Below are 20807 nucleotides of genomic sequence, written 5' to 3'. Positions count from 1 at the left end.
GCCGCCAGCCTCCCTGGAGCTCTCATCGTGCAAGCAGCGGCTACCAGGAGCTGCCCTCTGGAATGTCATGCAAAGGCACGGGACGCAGCTCTGTTCCACCTGGGTGCAGCTCAGCACCTGGCACGAGGAGAAAGGGTGTGATGAGGCAGCCACTTGCAAGACCAGAGAAAGAAGCAAAGGCGCTGGCTGGCAGGCAAGCCCTACTCGGGCTTTGGGCTCTGGCGGCTGGGCTGAGGGAGGAGTTGGCGATCATTGGGCAGCCTTGCATGGCGCCTGGGAGTGAAGTGTGCAATGCTGGCTGCACCCGGGGGAGGGAGAGCGGGGATTCGCGATACATTGCCTGCCCCAAAACATCGCTATCGCGATCTGAACTTTAGACCAGTTTTGGACGATGAATCGATACATGACTCAGCTCTACTCGTAACACTAGAAGTCGGGGAGATCCAACAGAGATTCAGGACAGACAAATGAAAGTCATTATTCACACAGCTCTTGGTTAAACCAAGGAATTCTCTCCCACAAGAGGCAGTGACAGGCACCAGCCCAGATGGCTTTTTTTTTTTAAGGATTAGACAAAGTCATGGAGGAGAAGGCTCTCAGTAGCTGCTACCCCTCATGGTAATTTGCTTCTGAATACCATTTGCTGGAAACCACAGGGTTCTCTTGCACCTGGGTCCTGCTTGTAGCCTTCCCATAGGCATCTGGTTGGCCACTGCAAAAAAAGGATGGTGGACTCCATTGGCCATTGGCCTGATCCAGCAAGCTCTTCTTATGTTCTTAAGTGAGGCTTATTAGGGCTATATAAAACAACTGTCCATACTGTATTTTATTCTTGGAGTTCGCTGAAAGATCAGCATATGAGAATGATTCCCTTCTGTTGTTATATACTGCCCAGTCTGTAACACTAAACATAATTATTCTCCAGTCAGAAGTTTTTTAAAAACTTTTCCTCGCTCATGAATGACTGTGGTCCGTTTTTAAAGAGATAATTTCTAATCTTCTCAAAGGAAGAAGCGTTGTCATTTGACGGCCATCTAATGAATTTTTTTGTCGGGCTGTTTCATTTAGTCTTTTCTGCCCTCACAGGCACGTTAAGACACTTTGGCGTAAAGTGGTGCATTCAAAACAATAAAAAAACCAATTGACAGCTTCTTAATAAACCACTTTGCTTCTGGAATTGACACTTCTGTGAAACGCTCTCCTTTCAATCCACATTAAGCGAGTCTGAGCTTTGTTTACAGCTCCTTTTCTTAAGTCAATATTGAAATGGTGTGCTGTAAAATAAAAGCTGATGTCACGACACATCTTTATAAATCATGTTCAGAGTGGCATATTTCTGATAATCACTGTGATAGAATTTGAGGACCCACGCAGTAGGATGCTGTGAAAGCTTTTTTCGTGGGAAAGGGTGACTTTTCCCCTCCTCTCCACTTGCTGTTTGTCAGGAATGTTTAGTGTAAACGAAGTTTTTCCTGCTGTTTGCATCCTCTTCTCCCTGAGATTAACCAGAGTTATTGGCGTGTTCCACTTTATAGCCCATTATAATCTTTGATCCTCAAGCCGGTGTTCCACTAATCCATATCGCAGCTGCACTCAGCCTTTCTTGTAAGTAGTAATTACTGTTTCCGTGTAACTTTACTAAGCTATTCATGCCGTACTATAGACTTGAGGGCCTGCTCTGAAGAAGAAACTTCCTAAAATTATTGATTGAATTTGTTTCCCGTTCTTCCTCCCAAAGGAGCCCAAGGCAGCAAACAAACCAAAAATGCTCTAAAAACACCTGAAAGCAGTTGCAATTAAAAACAGACTTCCAGCAAATGATTTCAAGATTCCCAGGAATAGTAGTCTTCAACCACCAAATGCCCCCCCCCCCATTTTTTAAAAGAAAAATAATTATTAAATTTTTATATCACCCGGCTCAGGGCTATAAAATCACAATAGGGTAAAATCACAATATAAAAACAGAATGTAAACAAGAATGTTTTCAAATTCCTCCTGAAACTTAATAATGATGGAGGCTGGCACACCTCACTAGGGAAGGCATTCCATGACCATAGGGCCACCAATGAAAAGGCCCTGTCGTGGGTCAGTTCCAACCAGGCAGCCTCTGGTGACCCCACATCACAGAACTGTAGAGTTGGGAGGGACCACAAGGATCATTCTTGTCCAATCCCCTGCAATGCAGGAATCTTTCACCCATAGGGGGACTCAAACCCACAGTCCTGAGACTGTGAGTCTCATGCTCTACCAGCTGAGCTATCCCAGGCCTCACCTGCTGATCATAGAGTCCATGACGGTTGGCATAGAGGAAGGTACTCTATTAGGTACTTGGGTCCCAAGCCATTTGCGGCTTTATATTCTAGGATTGGGACGCGGGTGGCACTGTGGTCTAAACCACTGAGCCTAGGGCTTGCCGATCAGAAGGTGGGCAGTTCAAATCCCCGCAATGGGGTAAGCTCCCGTTGCTTGGTCCCAGCTCCTGCTAACCTAGCAGTTTGAAAGCACGTCAAAGTACAAGCAGATAAATAGGTACCACTCTGGCGGGAAGGTAAACGGCATTTCCGTGCGCTGCTCTGGTTTCGACAGAAGCAGCTTAGTCATGCTGGCCACATAACCCAGAAAAACTGTCTGCGGACAAACGTCGGCTCCCTCGGCCAGTTAAGCGAGATGAGCGCTGCAACCCCAGAGCCGTTCGTGACTGGACTTAACTGTCAGGGGTCCTTTACCTTTACCTTTTTATGCTAGGATTAACATGTTAAATGTGGCCTGGTAAGACATTGGTTGAAGGCATTTCAAATGTTGTTGCAATCCGCCTCCCCAAAGGTGGTGCTAACAGCAAACTTTTTCAGCAAGGGGTCGGTCCACTGTCCCTCAGACTTTGTGGGGGGGGGCAGACTATTTTTTTGGGGGGGTGGAATGAACAAATTCCTATGCCCCACAAATAACCCAGAGGTGCATTTTAAATAAAAGGACACATTCTACTCATGTAAAAACACCCTGATTCCTGGACCATCCGTGGGCTGGATAAGGAAGGCTATGGGGCCGGATTTGGCCCCCGGGCCTTAGATTGCCTATCCTTGTGATACCTGTAGTAAATCTTGATTTTGGGGAGGTGGGGGTTGAAAATGATGTAACATTTTGGTGGCCATACATATAAATATTGTGTTCTATCCCACTAAGTCCTACTCGGAGAGGACACACTGAAATGAATGAGTTAGTCATGTTCAATATGAGCACACTTGATTGGAGCGAAATCCTTCCTCATCAAAGCTTGGCATGTAAACATTGGTTATCTTGCAGTCAACATGGTGCCCTCCAGAAGTTGCTGGACTACAAATCCCATCATCCATGACCATTGGCCGTACTGGCTGGGGCTGATGGGAGTTGGAGTGCAACAACATTATGCTGGCCCATTGCTGTCCACCCTGGCTCAGGATATACCTGTTGACTTCTGCTCTTGCTTTCTTGTGATTTACAGTATTAGCAGACTGCCACTGGGAATTTCTTTCTGCAGTTTAGCACTTTGCTCTCATAGCTGTGTTTGATGGGCACCCTTGTTTTCTTGATCAAAGTTATTTGAAAGTTGCAGTCTTTCTGAACCAGATTGCTTAGGAGTTGAGTGGGGCCATAGCGGCCATTGAAGACACCACATGGGTTGGGGCACAGCATGTCCCTGGATAGCTCAGTTGGTTAGGATATGGTGCTGGTAACTCCAAGGTTGCAGGTTTGATCCCTGTATGGGAAAGCTGCATATTCCTGCATTGCAGTGGGTTAGATTAGATGATTTTCAGAGTCCCTTCCAACTCTTGATTTTATGATTTCTATGTTTATGCTGTAACAAACAGTTGGTTAAGCTGTGACTCAAGATCCTGATTCCTCCCCACTCACCCCAGTTGAAATTGGCTCTTTGTATAGGAGGATTAAAAGCCTGAGATTTGGGGGCTAATCCTACTAAATGCAGCTGTCACTGATCCTATTAATTGGCTTCTGTAGCCTGGGAATGCTAACAGGTATGCAAGGTTTTGAGGCTGGAGTAGTAATATTAAATAACAACTCCTGGCTATGCTTTCTTGCATCTGCAATCGTTCAGCTGTTATTTCTTGGTAGTGTTAGGCTGAATGAGATCACTTGTGCCTTGGTAGGTTTATTGTATCTCACATTCTCTCGCCTCTTAACCCTGTTGGAAGTGATCATTCATTTCCCTCACTGCTTAAGACCAGCTTGATGCTCTTCCAGATGTTGTTGGACTACAACTTCCATCATCTGTTGGCTGGGGCTGATGGGAATTGTAGTCTTGAAGCATCTGGAGGGCAGCGGAGAAGACAGCTCAAGACCATGTGATGCCTTCAAACCTTTCACTAGCTGCTGCCTTGCCCTCTTAATTTTTAAAGCTCATCACAGCACAGCTCTCACATCCCAATATTTATTCATCCACCGTCTGTGCTCTTCAGACTCGTCTACCATTGTTGGACTAGATGGGCTTTTGGTTTAATCCAGTAGGGCGGTGATTGAGAAGAAGGCTATCAATAACTGCAACTCATGACGGCTGAGATTATCTCCACTGTTGGAGACATTGAGTCTCTGAATGATAGTTGCGCAGGGTCACAAGTGGAGGGGGTGTCGTTGCATCAGGTCGGCCACTGTGTGAACTTGGATGCTGGACTAGAGGGGCCTTTGACCTGAATACAGCAGGGCTCGTCATAGGTTCTTACCTTTCCCCTTGTTTCTCCATATGCCTCCTCCTCTCTTTCGAAGTCTGTTCTTCCCTAAAGCCTCGCCTTACCCAAAAGTCTTAATCACCACCTGAAACCCAACCTCTCCAGCCACCACTAGCAGATCTAGATTGTGCACTCTTTGGCACAGCACCCTGTTACTACTACTACAAAGCAGCCCTGTATGTCAAAGGGCTACATTAAAACTGGTATGAAGTTCTTTGTATTGTTAATAGAGCATTTTCCACCTGCATTGTTGATTTCAGGACCAAACTACATCTCTGTCCAACTTGTCCTCCGAGGAGCATAGGGGGACCATACATCACTCTTCCCCCAACTCCCATGGAAAAGCAATCTTTGAGGAGACAAATAGCAGGAAGAGAAAGGGTTAAAACATCTTTCTCACCCCCTCCCTCCACAGCTGCTTTTTGTCAGAGGTCAGGAAGGGAACCCAGTACACTTAGTTGATAAGCTTGCTGCATAATGTCCTGTTCTGCTCTCACTAACATGGTGAAACCTTGTTCTGTTTCTTGAATGGCTTTTTAAGTCCAGATTAATTTTTTTTTCATTTTAAAAAAGCTCCCTCAAGACAGAAACCTTCTAGCATCTGGGCTCCCCCCCCCCGGATTCTTGAGGAACTCAGGTTTATTTACATCTTCAATATTTTAAAAGTGTTGACAGTGTGCAGAATGCTTTTTCAAGAGTCCTTATCCTAGATGCTGTCTCCTGCCTTCATCCTCTAGCTACAAAAATGGGGAGCTGGCTCAGCTAGAACTGGATCTGGTTTTTCTTGTTGTTCTTCAAAGGTTTACTCATCCTCCTATACTACTTCCTGTTTTTGTCTATTTGACAGTTTTGGTTTCCCCCCTCCCCCAGCCTTCCTACACTGCCACTCATGATTTTAATAAATTCACCCAAATCAAACTTTCGGATTTCAGGGAATTGTTTCTGCATGCACTGAGCTGCCATGGACTTTCCTCCTTCCACCTCTATTCTGGTGTATGTTCTAGTCCGGGGGTCTGCAACCTGCGGCTCCGGAGCCGCATGCGGCTCTTTTACACCTTTGCCGCGGCTCCGGGGCGGATACGCCTGTCCACTCCTCCAGCTGGCCAGTGGCAGCGGCCGCCCTCCAGCTGGCCGGCGGCCCGCCCTCCGGAGGCTGAGGGTGCTGCTGCTGTGCTGCTCTGCTCATGCATCGTGCCTCGTTTCTGCCAGCGCAGGCGCAGCAGCAGACAGCAGCAGTTTCCCTCCAGAGGTGTGACTGCTGCTGCTGGTGTGGAGCTGCTGCTGGCTGCTGCATCGAGGCGACGACGAGGTAGGCAGCTGTGGGCTGGGCCAGGGGCGGCGGGTGGTGGGCGAGGGCGAGGGGGGAAGCCCTCCTTTTAAAAATGGTTGAGGAATCTGCGCCTGTTTCCCTGCTGCTGCCTCCTTCACTCCTGGTTCCGCTCGCAGCCTCAGACCGCGCTCTCGCGGGCGCGCGTCTCTCTCCGCCCCGGAGCAAGGCCGGGACTCGCCCTTGCCCGGGACCCGCGTCTCAGGAGCCAATGGGTGCATGTGTCGCGAGGGGGCTTGGAGGCTCCTAGGAGCCCGAGCACGCACAGCAGGGACGTGGCTGCTTAAAAAGGCTGCATGGAGGAAAAGGCAGTTGTGCGTTCTTCCACAGCAGCGTCGAGCGGAGCCGCCGGCGGACCTCACCAGGCAAGGTTAGTCACGTCGCCCCCGCCTTCCAGGGCGCAAAGCTGGGCTGGCTGGGCAGAAACCACCGTCGAGCTCTCTGCCTGCCGTGGGCGGGGGGCTTTGCAACCCCCCCAACGAGTCCCTTGGGGTGGGGGACTGGGACTGGGGAGGGGGAGTCCTCTGCCGCTGCTTCCTCAGATGTGTTGCTTAGGCTGCCGGGCGGAGCGCGGGAGCGCAAGTTGGCCGCCTGCGCCGCGCCCTCCGGCTGTGGCCTCTCCAAAGTGGCCTCTCCAAACGCCGCTTTGCCCCGGTTTGGTTGGGCAGCCTGTGGCTGGAGGAGATCCGGGGGATTCCTCCTCGGCGGCTGAAAGAGGGGCTTGTTCTCCCGCGCTTTCTTTTCTCCCAGTTCTAGGTCACTCGACCCACAATAGCACTTCTTTAGTCTCCTTGCCGCACGCGCTCTGGCAACTTTTCAGGCTCCGGCTTGCGTAAAAACTGGGAAAGCTTTCTCTCGCTTCCCCCCTCCCCCTCTCATTTCCTTCCCCCCTCCCCCTCCGATGCTGCTCTCCAACCACCTACCTGCTTGTCACAAGTTTTGGACCCCCCCCCCACTCCTTGGAAGGGTTTCATTATTGGAGCTGAGCTTGTCCCCTGCTGAGGTAAATGACTTATTGCTCTGCTTCGGCCGGGGTGGGTGGGTGGGTGGGCTGGTAAAGAAAACCAAATCTGAGTAACTTATGCAGAGGCAGAATTTACTAGGTGGGGGGAGAAGCCCCTGTCGTGACTTCCAGGTGTTTGGAAGCACGGACAGCCCACCAAAAAGAAAACTTGTGAAAATGCTTCCTTCGCGAGGGCAAGGAGTAATAGGGGTGGAGATGGGCCGAAAGTCCAAAGGAAATGATTTCTTGAAGGGGGAGGATGTACTACGGGAGGCAGAATAAAGGGCTGGTTCTCACAGAGACATGGGTAGGAGAATGACGCCCCAAAAGGTTGCAGTTTTTCCTCTGTCCTGAGTGTGTGTTAGGGGAGCCTTGACAAAGTACTTGTTGGCGTGGAAGAGAGGAGTCCTAACTTGGATCTGTGTTCATGTGCAAAATCTATCGCCATTGTCATTAAGGGGGCAGGGAACTCCCCTAAAAAGGTTTGAACACTATGAACTACTACAGCCACCTGTATGCAAGTCAGCACAAACATCACAGGCTTCTCTGGTGCAATTCTGTGCTTTATTTAGCAAGAGAGGAGGTTGGAAGAGGTGAGCATAGCCTCTGGTCTGGAATATTAAGGGTAAAAGACACTAAGATTATTGTAAAAGCCAGCAGTCTTCAATTAGACATGGGACAAACATTTAACACAAGTGTGCAGTTGAGGACTCATTTTTTAAAAAACAAAAAAAACAAAACAACAAATCAAATATTTGTATGCTGTTGCAACCCACCTTGGATCAGGCTGTGACCTGGTAGTGGTCCCCAGGTTGGATAAAAATGAATGATTAAAATAAATAAATAAAAAAAATTGGATTTTTTTTATTTAAATCAGATTTTTTTTTATTTAAATTGGATTTTTTAAATTTAAATCAGATTTTTTAAAATAAAATGCAGTGTTATATTTGTTTTAAATGTCGCAGTGGTTTTGCGGCTCCCAGTTTCTTTTTTTTTCTTCAGAAACGGGTCCAAGTGGCTCTTTTTGTCTTAAAGGTTGCAGACCCCTGTTCTAGTCCAAGCACAGGCCCCATTTGCTCTATACATTTAAATTAGTCTCTAACCACTTTAAATAATCATGACTTCCCACAAAGAACTCTGGGAACTGTAGTTTTGTTAATGGTGTTGGAGGTTGCTAGGAGACCACAATTCCCCTCGCAGAACTACAATTCCCAGAGTTCCCTGGGAAGAGGACTTGAGTGTTAAACCACTCTGAAAATTGATACTTGCACCCTGTCAGGGAACTGTCCCTGGCTCAGCTCAGGGTGGTGGAAGGGCTCTCGGGATGTTACAGAGAGCCCCGGCCCCACCTGACCAGCAGCACCTCCTCTTCCAGCGGAGGGAGCAGCGAGGTCTCCAGCAGGGAGGGGCAGGCAGCTTCGGGTCTTGAGAGCAGAGGCTCTGGGGATGTTGGAGAGACCCTGCACTCCCCTCACTCAGCAGGCGACGAGGGAGACACGCCATTTCCAGGCGCCCCAAGTGCGCAGAGGGATGAAACGTAAGGAGGGGAGGCGGGGATTTGAGATACCGAAACTCTTATGTTGGAGTCACAGCCAGAAGGGGCCACTCCCGGATTCTGCAAGTGACTGATACAGACATGAACTTGTAGCTCTGCGCTGTAAATAGCATGCGCAATAAACCTGTTAAAAGACGGTTTGGAGTCTTGCCTGGCTACTCGCGAGCAACCACCCCACAGACCTTACACACCTCATTTGTTAACAGCTGCAAAAATATTAATGACTCAAAACTGTAAAGTTTCATTACTCACTTCTCAGAAAGATTGGCTTAATAAAGTTTGGGATTTGGCTATAACGCCGAAAAACAAATTATCTAAGTATAAGAATTCCAAGTGATATGGAAATAAATTATGGGAAAACTGGTTTCCTCTCGTACAATTTTGTCAAGAAAATAATTACCTCCCGCAATGCAAATTCAAGTAGGCTTTGAGTTTTGCTTCGTTTTTGTTAATGGTAATTTTATGTTAAGTAATATTTCCTTGTAGAGTTATTTCTGAAGTATTTTTCTCTGGAGCAGTTTTGCTTATAATTGTTAAGAATTGTCAAATGATTAGGTAAAAATGTAAAAATACAGATTCCAGCTACAAAAGCTGAGGCTACTGAGGAGGCCAGAGACCATCTTGGTTTTAAGACCTGGAAGATCTGCCCCCTGCCTTGCTGGCTTTTCCCCTCCTGGCCTAGAAAGGCAGAGCCCTGACTGACTCCAACTGCAAAAGCCGAACAGACGCTTAAACTGCAGTATTGTTTAGAGGAGTGCTGTTGGGTTTCTTTTTGTTGTTGCTGCTGCTGGTGATATTATTTTTTGTATATTTTCAGCTCTTATTTTGATTTATGTGGCAATTGTTCAGTTTTGTCTACTTTTATATTTATTGTTTATAGCTGCTTTTGCAATTATGTGTCTCCCTCCCCCAGGGACGCGGGTGGCGCTGTGGGTTAAACCACAGAGCCTAGGGCTTGCTGATCAGAAGGTCAGCGGTTCGAATCCCCGCGACGGGGTGAGCTCCCGTTGCTCGGTCCCAGCTCCTGCCAACCTAGCAGTTCAAAAGCACGGCAAAAGTGCAAGTAAATAAATATGTACCGCTCCGGCGGGAAGGTAAACGCCGTTTCCGTGCGCTGCTCTGGTTCGCCAGAAGTGGCTTTGTCATGCTGGCCACATGACCCGGAAGCTGTACACTGGCTCCCTTGGCCAATAAAACGAGATGAGCGCCGCAACCCCAGAGTCATCCACAACTGGACCTAATTGTTAGGGGTCCCTTTACCTTTACCTTTACCTTTATCTCTCCCCCCCCCCCAGGTAAGCTGCTTTGAACATTGTTTTAACTGTGGAAAGTGGGCCATGCAAATAAAATGATTGTTGTGGTGATGAGAGGCACTACAGTGGCTAGTCCTGGTCAAAGAATTTAGCTACAGCTCATAGTTTGTCCAGAGTAATATATGTCACAATATTGCAATTATACCATCCTCTGCATTGCTATTGTAAGCCAGCTTGAATAAAAATGTCTTACCGGTGAAAGATGCATAGGCTGCAGCTTTGGCAAATCTCCAGAGAAGAGAATTTCAATGGAGAGGGGCAGCCACTGACCACCTCTTTCTGCAAACTTCTTATGACTCTGTGTACAGATCCCGATGGTATACTTGAACTTAAAGGTCATGCTGGTCTCAGGTTGGTAGGGGCTTTATGATGTCTTTGTGGAATGTCTCGGATGCAAGAACTTAAGGGCAGGTCTGAACTCCTTGACTAACCGACTCTCTTGTTTCCCCAGGTCACTAGAAGAAGAGTATGGCTCAAGAAACCAACCATAGCCAAGTGCCTATGCTTTGTTCTACTGGGTGTGGATTTTACGGAAACCCTCGTACAAATGGCATGTGTTCGGTATGCTATAAAGAACATCTTCAACGGCAGAATGGTAGTAATGGTAGAATTAGCCCACCAGGTGAGTGCAGATCTCCAAAAGGCGTCGGGGTTGACTTCTAGATGCACAAGCCCATGTGGCTGCAGTAGGGAACCTCCAGTTTGCTGGTCAGTTTGGCCCATAAAGCCATCTGCCCCCCCTCCCCCAAACTAATCAGCTGGCGTCACTGGGTGACATCAGGTGATGGGCAGGTTGTGGGGTTTACTCCTGCCAGGTGCTGCAGGTAACATAGGAAAACTTCAGCCACATGATGGCGTTTCTGTGCGCTCAGGTTTCCATCACAGTGTTCTGTTGCACCAGAAGGGGTTTGGTCATGCTGGCCTAATAATAATAATAATAATAATAATAATAATAATATATTTATATCCCATCCATCTGGGTTTCCGCAGTCACTCTGGGCAGCTCCCAACAGAATTAAAAGCCCAATTAAACATTAAAAACTTCCCTAAACAGGGCTGCCTTCATATGTCTTCTAAAAGTCAGATAGTTGTTTATTTCCTTGACATCTGATGGGAGGGCGTTCCACAGGGTGGGTGCCACTACCGAGAAGTCCCTCTGCCTGGCTCCCTGTAACTTCACTTCTTGCAGGGAGGGAACTACCAGAAGGCCCTTGGCACTGGACCTCAGTGTCCAGGCAGAACAATGGGGGTGGAGACGCTGTCTGTGGACAAACGCTGGCTCCCTCGACCTGAAAGCGAGATGAGCGCCGCAACCTCACAGTCGCCTTTGACTGGACTTAATCGTCCAGGGGTCCTTTACCAAGGGGTCAGATAATTGACAGGTGGGTGATCCCTACCAACTTGTCAGAGTTGGCCCACAGGATGTGGCCCACCAAGGCTCAAATGATTCCGCACTCCTGCAAAGATCTCGTGACCTGTCCAAGACAGCTGGGGTTTTTGCTTGGCCTGTGTATGTCGAATGGGCCATGCTAAGCAGACTGCCTTCCTTTGTCTTGCATCAGGTAGTTGCTAATTGTAGAACGGGAGAGAGAAAGAGAGAAGGAAAAGGAGAAGAACTGTGACTAATTGTGTGTGGCCTGTAGTATCACCAAACAGATTATGATTCAGCTTCAAATGGAACATTAGGCCTACGCAGTTTTAACAGGTTTTTTTTTGTCAGTACAGTCTAGGGGTCATTCTTGCAGCTCGTATTTTACTTGTGGTATAGTATTGCAAGCTTAGTCTGCCCAACACTGCCGTAAATAGCTGTAGAGCAGGAACGTTCAGCCCGAGGGCCGCTTTCCCTTCTGTGCAGTCTTCCAGGGCCACATGCCAGTAGTGGGCAGAGTCAGAGGCAAAAGTGACCTGAGTGTGAATCTTACCTTTGTACAGTAGGCTCATAGGAACCAACTCCTAGGGACCAAGGTTTCTTCAGCCCCCACAAATTTTTTTTGAGGGGGTCAGCCAGCCACCCCCCCCCCAGTTGACGGTCATTGCCATTCAACTGGTGTGTATGCACTGTGTCTTGGTGATCGATTATGTGGAGCTTACCTCCCCCCCCCCAATATTTTATTCAAGTTGGCACCCCTAAGTAACTAGTTTCTGCACCAGTCTCTCACTCTGTTCTCCATCCAGGCCAACTGCATTATTAGAGTATTAAGTACACATTCCAGACTGGCAGGAAGGTTGCAAGGTGGGGCTGGTGAGAGAGGTCTTGAGGGCCAGGTACAGTGGTCTAAGGGGCCGCATTTGGCCTCTGGTTCCAAGGTTCCCCATCCCTGCCATATTGAGGGACTGGTTTGTTTGTGAGCCAAAACCAGCCAATGTAGGAAGGGATAGCTAAGTTGAGGAGAGAGGGGGGGGGGAAACAGGTGATCTGGAAACAGCTGCTGCCAAATTAAAACAGCAACGTGCGACTTGCAGAACCTCCCATTACACTATTGACCTTCCTGCATGTTGCACATCATTTAAGGTAGTGCAACTTTTCCAGGAAGCGACCATGAATACTTTCTTAACTTAGGCCACATCCACACCACCTGTTTAAAGCGCTATGATTTGTTAGTGCAAAGCCATGTCAGAATTATTTAAAACAGCAACCCTAAAAGTATGGCCTTATCTGCACTATTCACTTAAAGCAGTATCGTAAAGCCAATCCTCCATGAATTTGTCTGATCCTCTTTTAAAGCTGCAGTAAATTCCGTTGTTTAGCTATGTGTGGTGTGAATTGATTATCGTCCCCCGAAGAGGTATTCTTTGTGTTTTTTAAAATATCAAATTTTATCTTATTTGAATTTTAAAAACAAACAAACCTGCACATTAAATTCAAAGGCACAATTCCCATCTCTTGTAGTTGGGCATATATAATTGAATTTGTAGTCCAACCCCTGTAATGCAGGAATATGCAGCTCTCGCATAGGGGGATCGAACCTGCAACGTTGGCATTATCAGCACCGTGCTCTAAGCCAGTGTTTTTCAACCACTGTTCCGCGGCACACTAGTGTGCCGCGAGATGTTGCCTGGTGTGCCGTGGGAAAAACGTCCCGGCCGTTGTTGTTGCCTTCCTTCAGCCAATCAGGGTCAGCCCGCACGTTTGTACACAGAGCCGAAAAGAGACGCCCGCCTTGCCCCAGCAGCGCCGAGACTACACTGCACTGCATTGCACGGCCCTGAACGCGGCAGCCGGGCCAGACGCCTCAAAAGCGCCTCCCTCCCTCCTTCGCCCTCCCGCCGGCCAATCGTCAGTGCCCTCCGGCCTGCCGGAGTTCCCCGCCTCCTCGGCCGTCGGCGTGGTCCTGAAGGGATCCTGCGCGCCACGCGCGCCTTGTCGCGAGTGGGGTTCCGAGGCCAATGTAGGCGCGCGCATCTTAGAAGCGGGAGGGGGGTGGAAAGAGCGGGCCGGAGATGAGGAGGAGGGAGCCGGCGGTGGACGTGGGTGGGGGCTTGGAAATGGCGCGCGTGAGGTGGAGGCGGGGGGGGGGGAGAGAGAGAGAGGATTCAGTACCAAATCGGATGCAAAACCGCATCTATAACCTCTCAAGGGAAATGTTTCCCAAAGTGCAGTCAACTCCAACCTACATAAATTAATTAAGAATTCTTTTGCTGTTTGGAGGAAATAACAAGCCTGGCTCCTTTCAGCTGGGTGAGAGCACTTTGCTAATAAATGATGAATAATTAGGATGTGTAGGTTTCCTTTTGCATTTATTTCGCACTTGCTGGTTCAACCTCTTTGAACTTCCCAAAGCACAAGATCCTCACAAGAAAGGGAAACACCACATTGGCTGGGCTCTCAAGTGTGGCATGGCAGTTAATTATATCATGTCAGGGTGTCTCAGGAGCTTCTCCACTCATGTCTTTGTCACAAAAAGTCACTCAGGTACAAGACTAGAGTCCCTCAGACCTTACTTGGGGCTGGACTATATTTTGAAAAAAATATGAACAAATTCCTATGCCCCACAAATAACCCAGAGATGCATTTTAAATAAAAGGACAGGTTCCAATTCTGTAAAAACACGCTGATTCCTGGACCATCCGTGGGCAGCATTTAGAAGGTGATTGGGCCACATCCGGCCCCTGGGTCTTAGTTTGGGGACCCCTGCTCTTAAGTCCAAGAATTATAAAATACTTTCTTTGTGTTTATTTGATTCCTATTAAAGAGAATTACTTTATATATAGTCAATATAGGCACAGAGTTAATTTTTTTAACATTTTCTAATGGTGGTGTGCCTCGTGATTTTTTTCATGAAACAAGTGTGCCTTTGCCCAAAAAAGGTTGAAAAACACTGCTCTAAGCAACCGAGGTGTGGTTAATAACTTAGGTGTAGATATCATGCTGCCCTGAAATAATCACAGCCCAAAGTCTCCCCCAACCCTAAGATTGCAGCATCAAGCCTATGGTGACCAGTTGGCTTCTAGCATGGCCAATTGCTTTCTTAACACGAGTGCCTCTTCTTTCAGCAACTTCTGTTAGTAGCCTAACTGAGTCTTTACCAGTTCAATGCACTGAAGGCAGCATCCAGGAAACTTCATCAACACTAGATTCTACACCTGTACCACCTATGCAGCCAAGGTAAACGTTGCCATCCTGTCTTTGTGTGTGTCAAAGGTCTATGTGGAATTGTTACCATAATGTTAATTGTGGCATTTTCTATTTTGGGGACAGAATGGTAACTGCATGGATGAGAGCATTCTCCCTTTTTATGGATCGAGAGTGCTGCACTATAGCTGTCTGTGATAGTTTTGTTAATGTATCTGGGGACAGAGCAGGACCCCGTCTTTCTACACTGTTCCCTAGAATAGCAAAACTCAGGTGCTGAGTGCTGATGGTTACTTAGACAGAAGAGGAAAATATGAGGGAGGCATTGCCATACTCAGATGTGCTTTGAGGTTTGTAAAAGTACCCTGATTTGCGGGGATACTCCCCGAAGATGGTCCCATACAGATGTTGACTGGGGAAGATCTCCACTTAAAACTTGTTGGTATGGGCAATGGCACAGCAAAATATTCACCTCAAAGTATGACCTAAACGCTTGTAAGATAACCATTTTGCACTTTGAATTGGAAGCATGCCAGTGAATCTGCTTCAGTGCTGGCAACACTGGTCCCAGTGCCTGGCCCCAGCTTCTGAACAGTCTTTCAAAGACAAGTATATTATTTTCAGAGCTCTGTGCTAAATATACAAGATAAGCACAGTGGAGGCTAGTCCGTGGGGGTAAATGTGACACTGCCCTCATCCACTCATCTTTAATTACAGCCAGTCCAATGGGTGGCAGTACTTATCTTTGGACAAATACTTTGCTTCTGATGGGTTATTTTATTCGTTTTGTAATTTTGTTTCTGTCCTGCCTTTCCTTCGAGGAGCTTAAGGCGACGACCGTGGCTCCCGTTCCCTGTTTATCCTCACGCCAATCTTGTGAGGTAGGCTCAGCAGAGAGAGAGAGACGAACTGACTCCAGGTCACTTAGCAAGCCTCATGGCCCAGTAGCGCCTCGAACCCTGGTGTCTATAATATCAAGTTGCCTTTATAAGCAGTTGAAACAGTTGCCTTCTATAAGCGAATATTTCATGTGTTAGTTATGGCAAAGACTGTACTACTTTCTAAAGAAATTCTCTCCCCGCCACCCTGCTTCTAGCCCTGTGTCAAGCCCATCATCACTCTTAGCAGAATCTGTAGCAACATGTGAAGTGGAAAGTTCAGACATAGTGGACAAGGCAGGACCTGAAAGAGAAGATGTCCAAGGTTAGTATATGAACCAGTTGGATGCCTTCACTGTCTTTGTTTTTTTTGTTTTTTTTGGAATGCCTTGAAACACGAAGAGAAAACATATATTGTTGTCCTACTTGATCTACTGCTGGTTATCAATAACTCCACAATGCCAGTTGTCAAAAACTGCAGAGGCCAGAGCTGAAAAGTGGAGACTTGAATTGTACACCTTGATTGCAGGCCTGCACAGATTTGTTTTATGGCATTTCCCAGTGAGCTTGCTGACAATTGCATCTCCTTAAGAGTGGAGAGAATCTTTAAGCACTTAATAATTTTTGTCACATGAATGTGCCAGGATTTCTCGCCTTCTCCACCCCCCAAAAATTACTACTGTTTAAGCGTTTTGGAAAGAGGTAAATAAAATAGTTGAGTGAGCAGCTCTGCATGACCAGAAATTTAATCTTACTGGTTTCGGACTCCAGTAAATCCCATCTTTTGAATCCCCTTTTCATTCCAAAGCTTGAGTGTGTTTGTTTATCTTGCTATATTCAGTCATATACTGAATATCCAGATTAATGCCATGGACATGAATGTTTCAGCCATCCAGTTTATTTCAAGAGAATCCAAACTTTGCTTACCTCTCTTAATTTGAATGCACCCTGTGGCTTTGCCAAAACAAAAAATAATCACCTATACATGTAAAGCTGAATTTCACTTCAACAAGCCTAACAGACTTTAAAGTTTCTTGTCAGTTGTGTTGCAAGTAATGCAATTATGCAAAAGTACCTGTGTTAGTCTTTTGCTGAAAGAGAGTCCTGGGACTTATTATGACATGAGCTTATGCAGGAAAAAAATAAAAATCTTGCCACAATAGATTTTTTTAAAATCAGCATGGTAACACAGAACTCCTTTGCATGTGTGTGGGTTTTTTAAAGTGACATTCAGGGAGATTCCCCTTTAAAATTGCTATATGTTTTGTTTGTGGAACTGAGCTTTCCTTGATGGATGTTGGGACATCCTTGTGTCCTTTGGGCACAGATAAAAGTGGAGAGTCTGGGCCCCCCAAACCTGCCTTTGAGCATTCCAGGTGTGCTTCTAAAAACAGATTGTGCCCAATTTCATCTTTTAGGGTTTTTTTTTTTTTGCACAGTGACTCTAAACCATGTCATTAATACAGTTAACAATGTGATCCTTCCTACTCAGAAGTGAGTCTCACTGTGTTCAGTGAGACTTACCCCCACGTGAAGCGTGCTTAAGATTATTTGAGTATTCCTAAAATTCAGGAACACAAGCAGCAGTGCTCTTTGTCTCTCTCACGCATTCTGGAAAGATGCAGTGAAATGACATAAGCGCAGCCTTACTCAGCTCATACACCCATCTCTGTGTACTCATTTCTGCCATGGGGGAGCTGTTGCAGATGGCTTGCAAGTTAAGCTGGGTCTTGTTCACACACTTGACAGCTAGGGCCTTGAGATAAGAAAAGGGGTATTAGACGAGTGCCGTGTGTACTAGAGTAAGGAAAAGCTTTATCTGTATTTTCCTTTGGTCCCCTCCCAGTATAACATAGCAGGGTTTCTTCCTTTCTTAAGAGAAGCCCTTGTGGGCTTCCCCCCCTCCCCTTGTGCTCATTGGACTACTGATCACATCTTCTGCCTTTGGTGGGGGTTTTTTGTTTGTTTCGTTGTCGTTCTTTTAGCTAAGCAATACCTGCCTTTTAGTTTTGTGGCCTGGGCTCTGATTTGCTGCATATTCAAAACAAAGCACTGGTGTGGGGTTTTAAAAGAAAACACTACACTGAGGTCAGAGGAAGGGGCCTTCTACCAGGTCTAATGATTTGTCCCCAAGAGCCTGCCATTGTCTGTTCCGACTGGCAGTGACTCCAGGATCCCAAGCAGGGATTTTCTCACCACCTGCTCATTTTTGACTGAAGAGTCCATGGATTGAACTTGGGAGCTTCTTGATGCAAAGCATGTACTCCACTACTGAGCAGTGGTCTCTTGCCTGTATGGAAATGTGGCCACTCAATGGCTTGAGCCACTTCTGGGTGGGGAAGGGAAAGAGCCTTAGCTGCAGCTAAGCTTTCTTCCTTGCTAAAACCAGCTGTATTTGTCTCTGTGAACGTGGCATAACCCCCTTTTCTGTTTGGAGCCATCTGATTCTTAGGGTGTTGTATTGTGTGATACCACACCTGTAAAAGAAATGTGAACCGGGTCTCCTAGCCGTGGATGGTGCACTGTGAGCATGACCACTGGCCAAGGGTGATGGAAGTTGTAGTCTGACTACATCTGGAAAGCACCACATTGAGGGATGCTGCAACAAACCCTCTCATGTGTGCTTCGCAGTTTCTTGTGGAGTGAAGGTGGGATATAAACTCTGATGCGAAATATAAATGAAGGGGGCACAAAGCCTAAACAGAATAGAACGAAGTTGCCAAAATGCAGTGCCATATATATATATATATATATACTTTGTTTATATCAGGGGTTGGTAAGGTTTATCTTGCCTGGGCTGGATCTGTCCCGCGGAGATCTCTCCATGGGTCAGATCACGCGCGCACGCCTGCGATTTTCAGCATCTACGCATGCACAGATGTGATTTCCAGCGCCACAGAAGCAATCCCTGCGCTGCGCTGCACCGCTTTAGCGCAGCACGCAAGTGGGCACCTCGGTTTGGGGGCGGCTTGTGGGCCGGTCAAACAACCTCCGTGGGCCGCTTCCGGTCCATTGGCCTTAGGTTGCTGACCCCTGGTTATATGTTAATCCAGGCATCCCCAAACTCGGCCCTCCAGATGTTTTGGGACTACAGCTCCCATCGTTCCTAGCTAACAGGACCAGTGCTCAGGGATGATGGGAATTTTAGTCCCAAAACATCTGGAGGGCCGAGTTTGGGGGTGCCTGTGTTAATCCAAGTCATGACTAGTCAAGTCTCTGTTGGTGAACAGAGAAACCATAAAATGGTCTGTATCTCAAATAGATGATTTGAAGATGTAATGCGATTCCAAAATTCTGCTGAACTCTTTAGTTGGTGGAAAGCTCGCCTGTATGAAATTTTGGTATGCCAGGAGTTCTCTCCACAATCTACAAAAGGACACTACAGGGTATGAATCTGTGTATTCCCATTACAATATATTGCCCCAGTGGCTGGTTTCTCCTATTATATTTTAAAGATACAACTTGTGCGTAGCATCAAGAACTGAAAGTATTGATAATGCATTTCACTTGGGGAGCAAATGCTCACATGAGTTGGAGTCATATATTTGAGCAACTCTTTTATGAAGTAGAAAAGAGAGGTCAGAGTCTTAAAAACATATTTTTTTTGCCTATAATGCTTGAATATATCTGTGGATCTAAAGCTACATAGTTTGGTCCGGTGAAATGTGGATTGTGTGAGTCTGTGTAAAATTCAACATGCGGGAAATACCTTGGACTGCGGTTCCATCCATACTTACTGCTATGAGCTTTCTGCGGTTGCAGTTTGGGATAGTACAAGGCTCCTCCTCCTAACCATAGCTCAGTGGTAGAGCACATGTTTTGCATGCAGAAGGTCATAATTTCAATCCCTGGCATCTCCAGTAAAAACAGGGGGTCAAGGAAGAAAGATCTCTTTCTCTGCCTGAGACCCTGAATAACCCTTGGCCTGGCTAAAATGTTCTACTAAGCCAAACCACAGTTTAGCATGAATGTGTGGACTCTTGGAGGTTGTGACTGCTTTGCTCTTTTCCAGTTCTGTTCTGATGTGCCTTGCTAAACTGTGGCTTGGTGACTCAGCTGAGCCTTTGCTCATAGTTAGTTCAGTTCTCTCCAGACTAACAAGCCGTCATCAGGGTTTGTCCTGTGGCTTACGGCTCATGGAGAATTCCAGGAGAATTAAACCATGAACCTGGTGGGGACAGAATGCTAAGCCAAATCATGACTTAGTGCGGCAGCGGAACCACCAGGGGGAGGAGCAAAGCAACCTCAGTCTCCCCTCCGAGAACCTGCACATATCTGCTAAACCATGGTTAGCCACATGCCACTGGCAATTGAAGTAGATAATACTAGCCTAGGTTGACCATGGTTGGACCTGGTAAAAGGCAGCTTCCTTCACACAGTTGGACCCTCTAGCCCAGTGCTGAATGACTGGTGAGTAATCACTCTCCAAGGTCTCAGACAGAGATATTTGCCTGCCTTCCTACCTGGAATTCCTTTAGCAGGAGTTGGAAAGGATCAGAACTTGGGCTTACGCATCCTCTTATCAACTGCCCCTCCCACCCAAAATCCCTGAAGGTGGGCACTTAGGAATCCTCATCCTTAATATGTGTGAATTGATATCCTTGGCTATGGCCCCAATGTGGATTTTCAGAAAGGGAAATTTATTGTCTCCTCCCCCCCCCCACCCATCCCATTTGGCACAAAGCAATTTCTCACATGCAGCCCACCTTCGAGCTGCACATATTGGGCATTTTGCTTTGGATAAATACACTGGGAAGCCATTACAGCCGTACCTTGGTTGGCGAACAACTTGCAATTCGAACATTTTGGCTCCCAAATGCCGCAAACCCGGAAGTGAGTGTTCCGGTTTGCGAACGTTCTTTGGAACCTGAACATCTGACGGGGCTTCCGCAGCTTCTGATTGTCAGCAGGAACTTCCTGCAGCCAATCGGAAGCCGCACCTTGGTTTCCGAACGTTTTGGAATTTGTACAGACTTCCAGAACAGGTTATGTTTGACTTCCGAGGTACCACTGTACTAACTTTCCAGTGTGTGTCAGCACTTATGCTGAAAATCTGAAAGCCACGTGTAGATTTAGCCATGTAAAATAGCTTTCTGTGTAGTGGGGACGAAGAGAAATAATTTTTGTGTCATTTAAAATATTTGTATGCCGCAATTTATCAAGGGGGTTGAATGCATGAAGCAGAGTAGGCAGGACTTTTTGCATACCTCCAGACCACAAGAGCTGTTTGCCTGAGGGTACCCATGTTGCTTCATGACATTCATGTATATTGCATTTCTGATATTCTCCCCACTTTCCAGTGCTCACTCAGTTGCAATTACCTCTTTGCTAGAAGAATTGTCCTTCTGAATCCTTGCACAAAGGAATTGGTCCTATTGTAGCTAAGAAAAGGGGGAAGGGGGGACCACTTCCTACAGGGTGGGAAAACTTCATTCATATC

At 46.9% G+C, this 20807-nt stretch overlaps 1 protein-coding gene across 7 annotated transcripts in view; it reads left to right on the top strand.

Annotated features, from left to right (window-relative positions):
* Positions 1 to 20807, top strand: part of ZFAND6 (zinc finger AN1-type containing 6) — an 83431-nt gene that overhangs the window by 50511 nt on the left and 12113 nt on the right. For all 7 annotated transcript variants that reach the window (XM_033166702.1, XM_033166705.1, XM_033166704.1 and 4 more), the window contains exons 2-4: positions 10368 to 10538; positions 14411 to 14522; positions 15586 to 15692. In XM_033166702.1, coding sequence (XP_033022593.1) covers positions 10385 to 10538; positions 14411 to 14522; positions 15586 to 15692 — 373 coding nt within the window. In that variant the 5' untranslated portion in view covers positions 10368 to 10384. The remainder of the gene's footprint in view (positions 1 to 10367; positions 10539 to 14410; positions 14523 to 15585; positions 15693 to 20807) is intronic.

Source organism: Lacerta agilis, chromosome 13, assembly GCF_009819535.1.
Source record: "Lacerta agilis isolate rLacAgi1 chromosome 13, rLacAgi1.pri, whole genome shotgun sequence".
Lineage (NCBI taxonomy): Eukaryota > Metazoa > Chordata > Lepidosauria > Squamata > Lacertidae > Lacerta > Lacerta agilis.
Note: the sequence above shows the minus strand (reverse complement) of the source record. Positions and strands in the feature narration are given on the sequence as shown.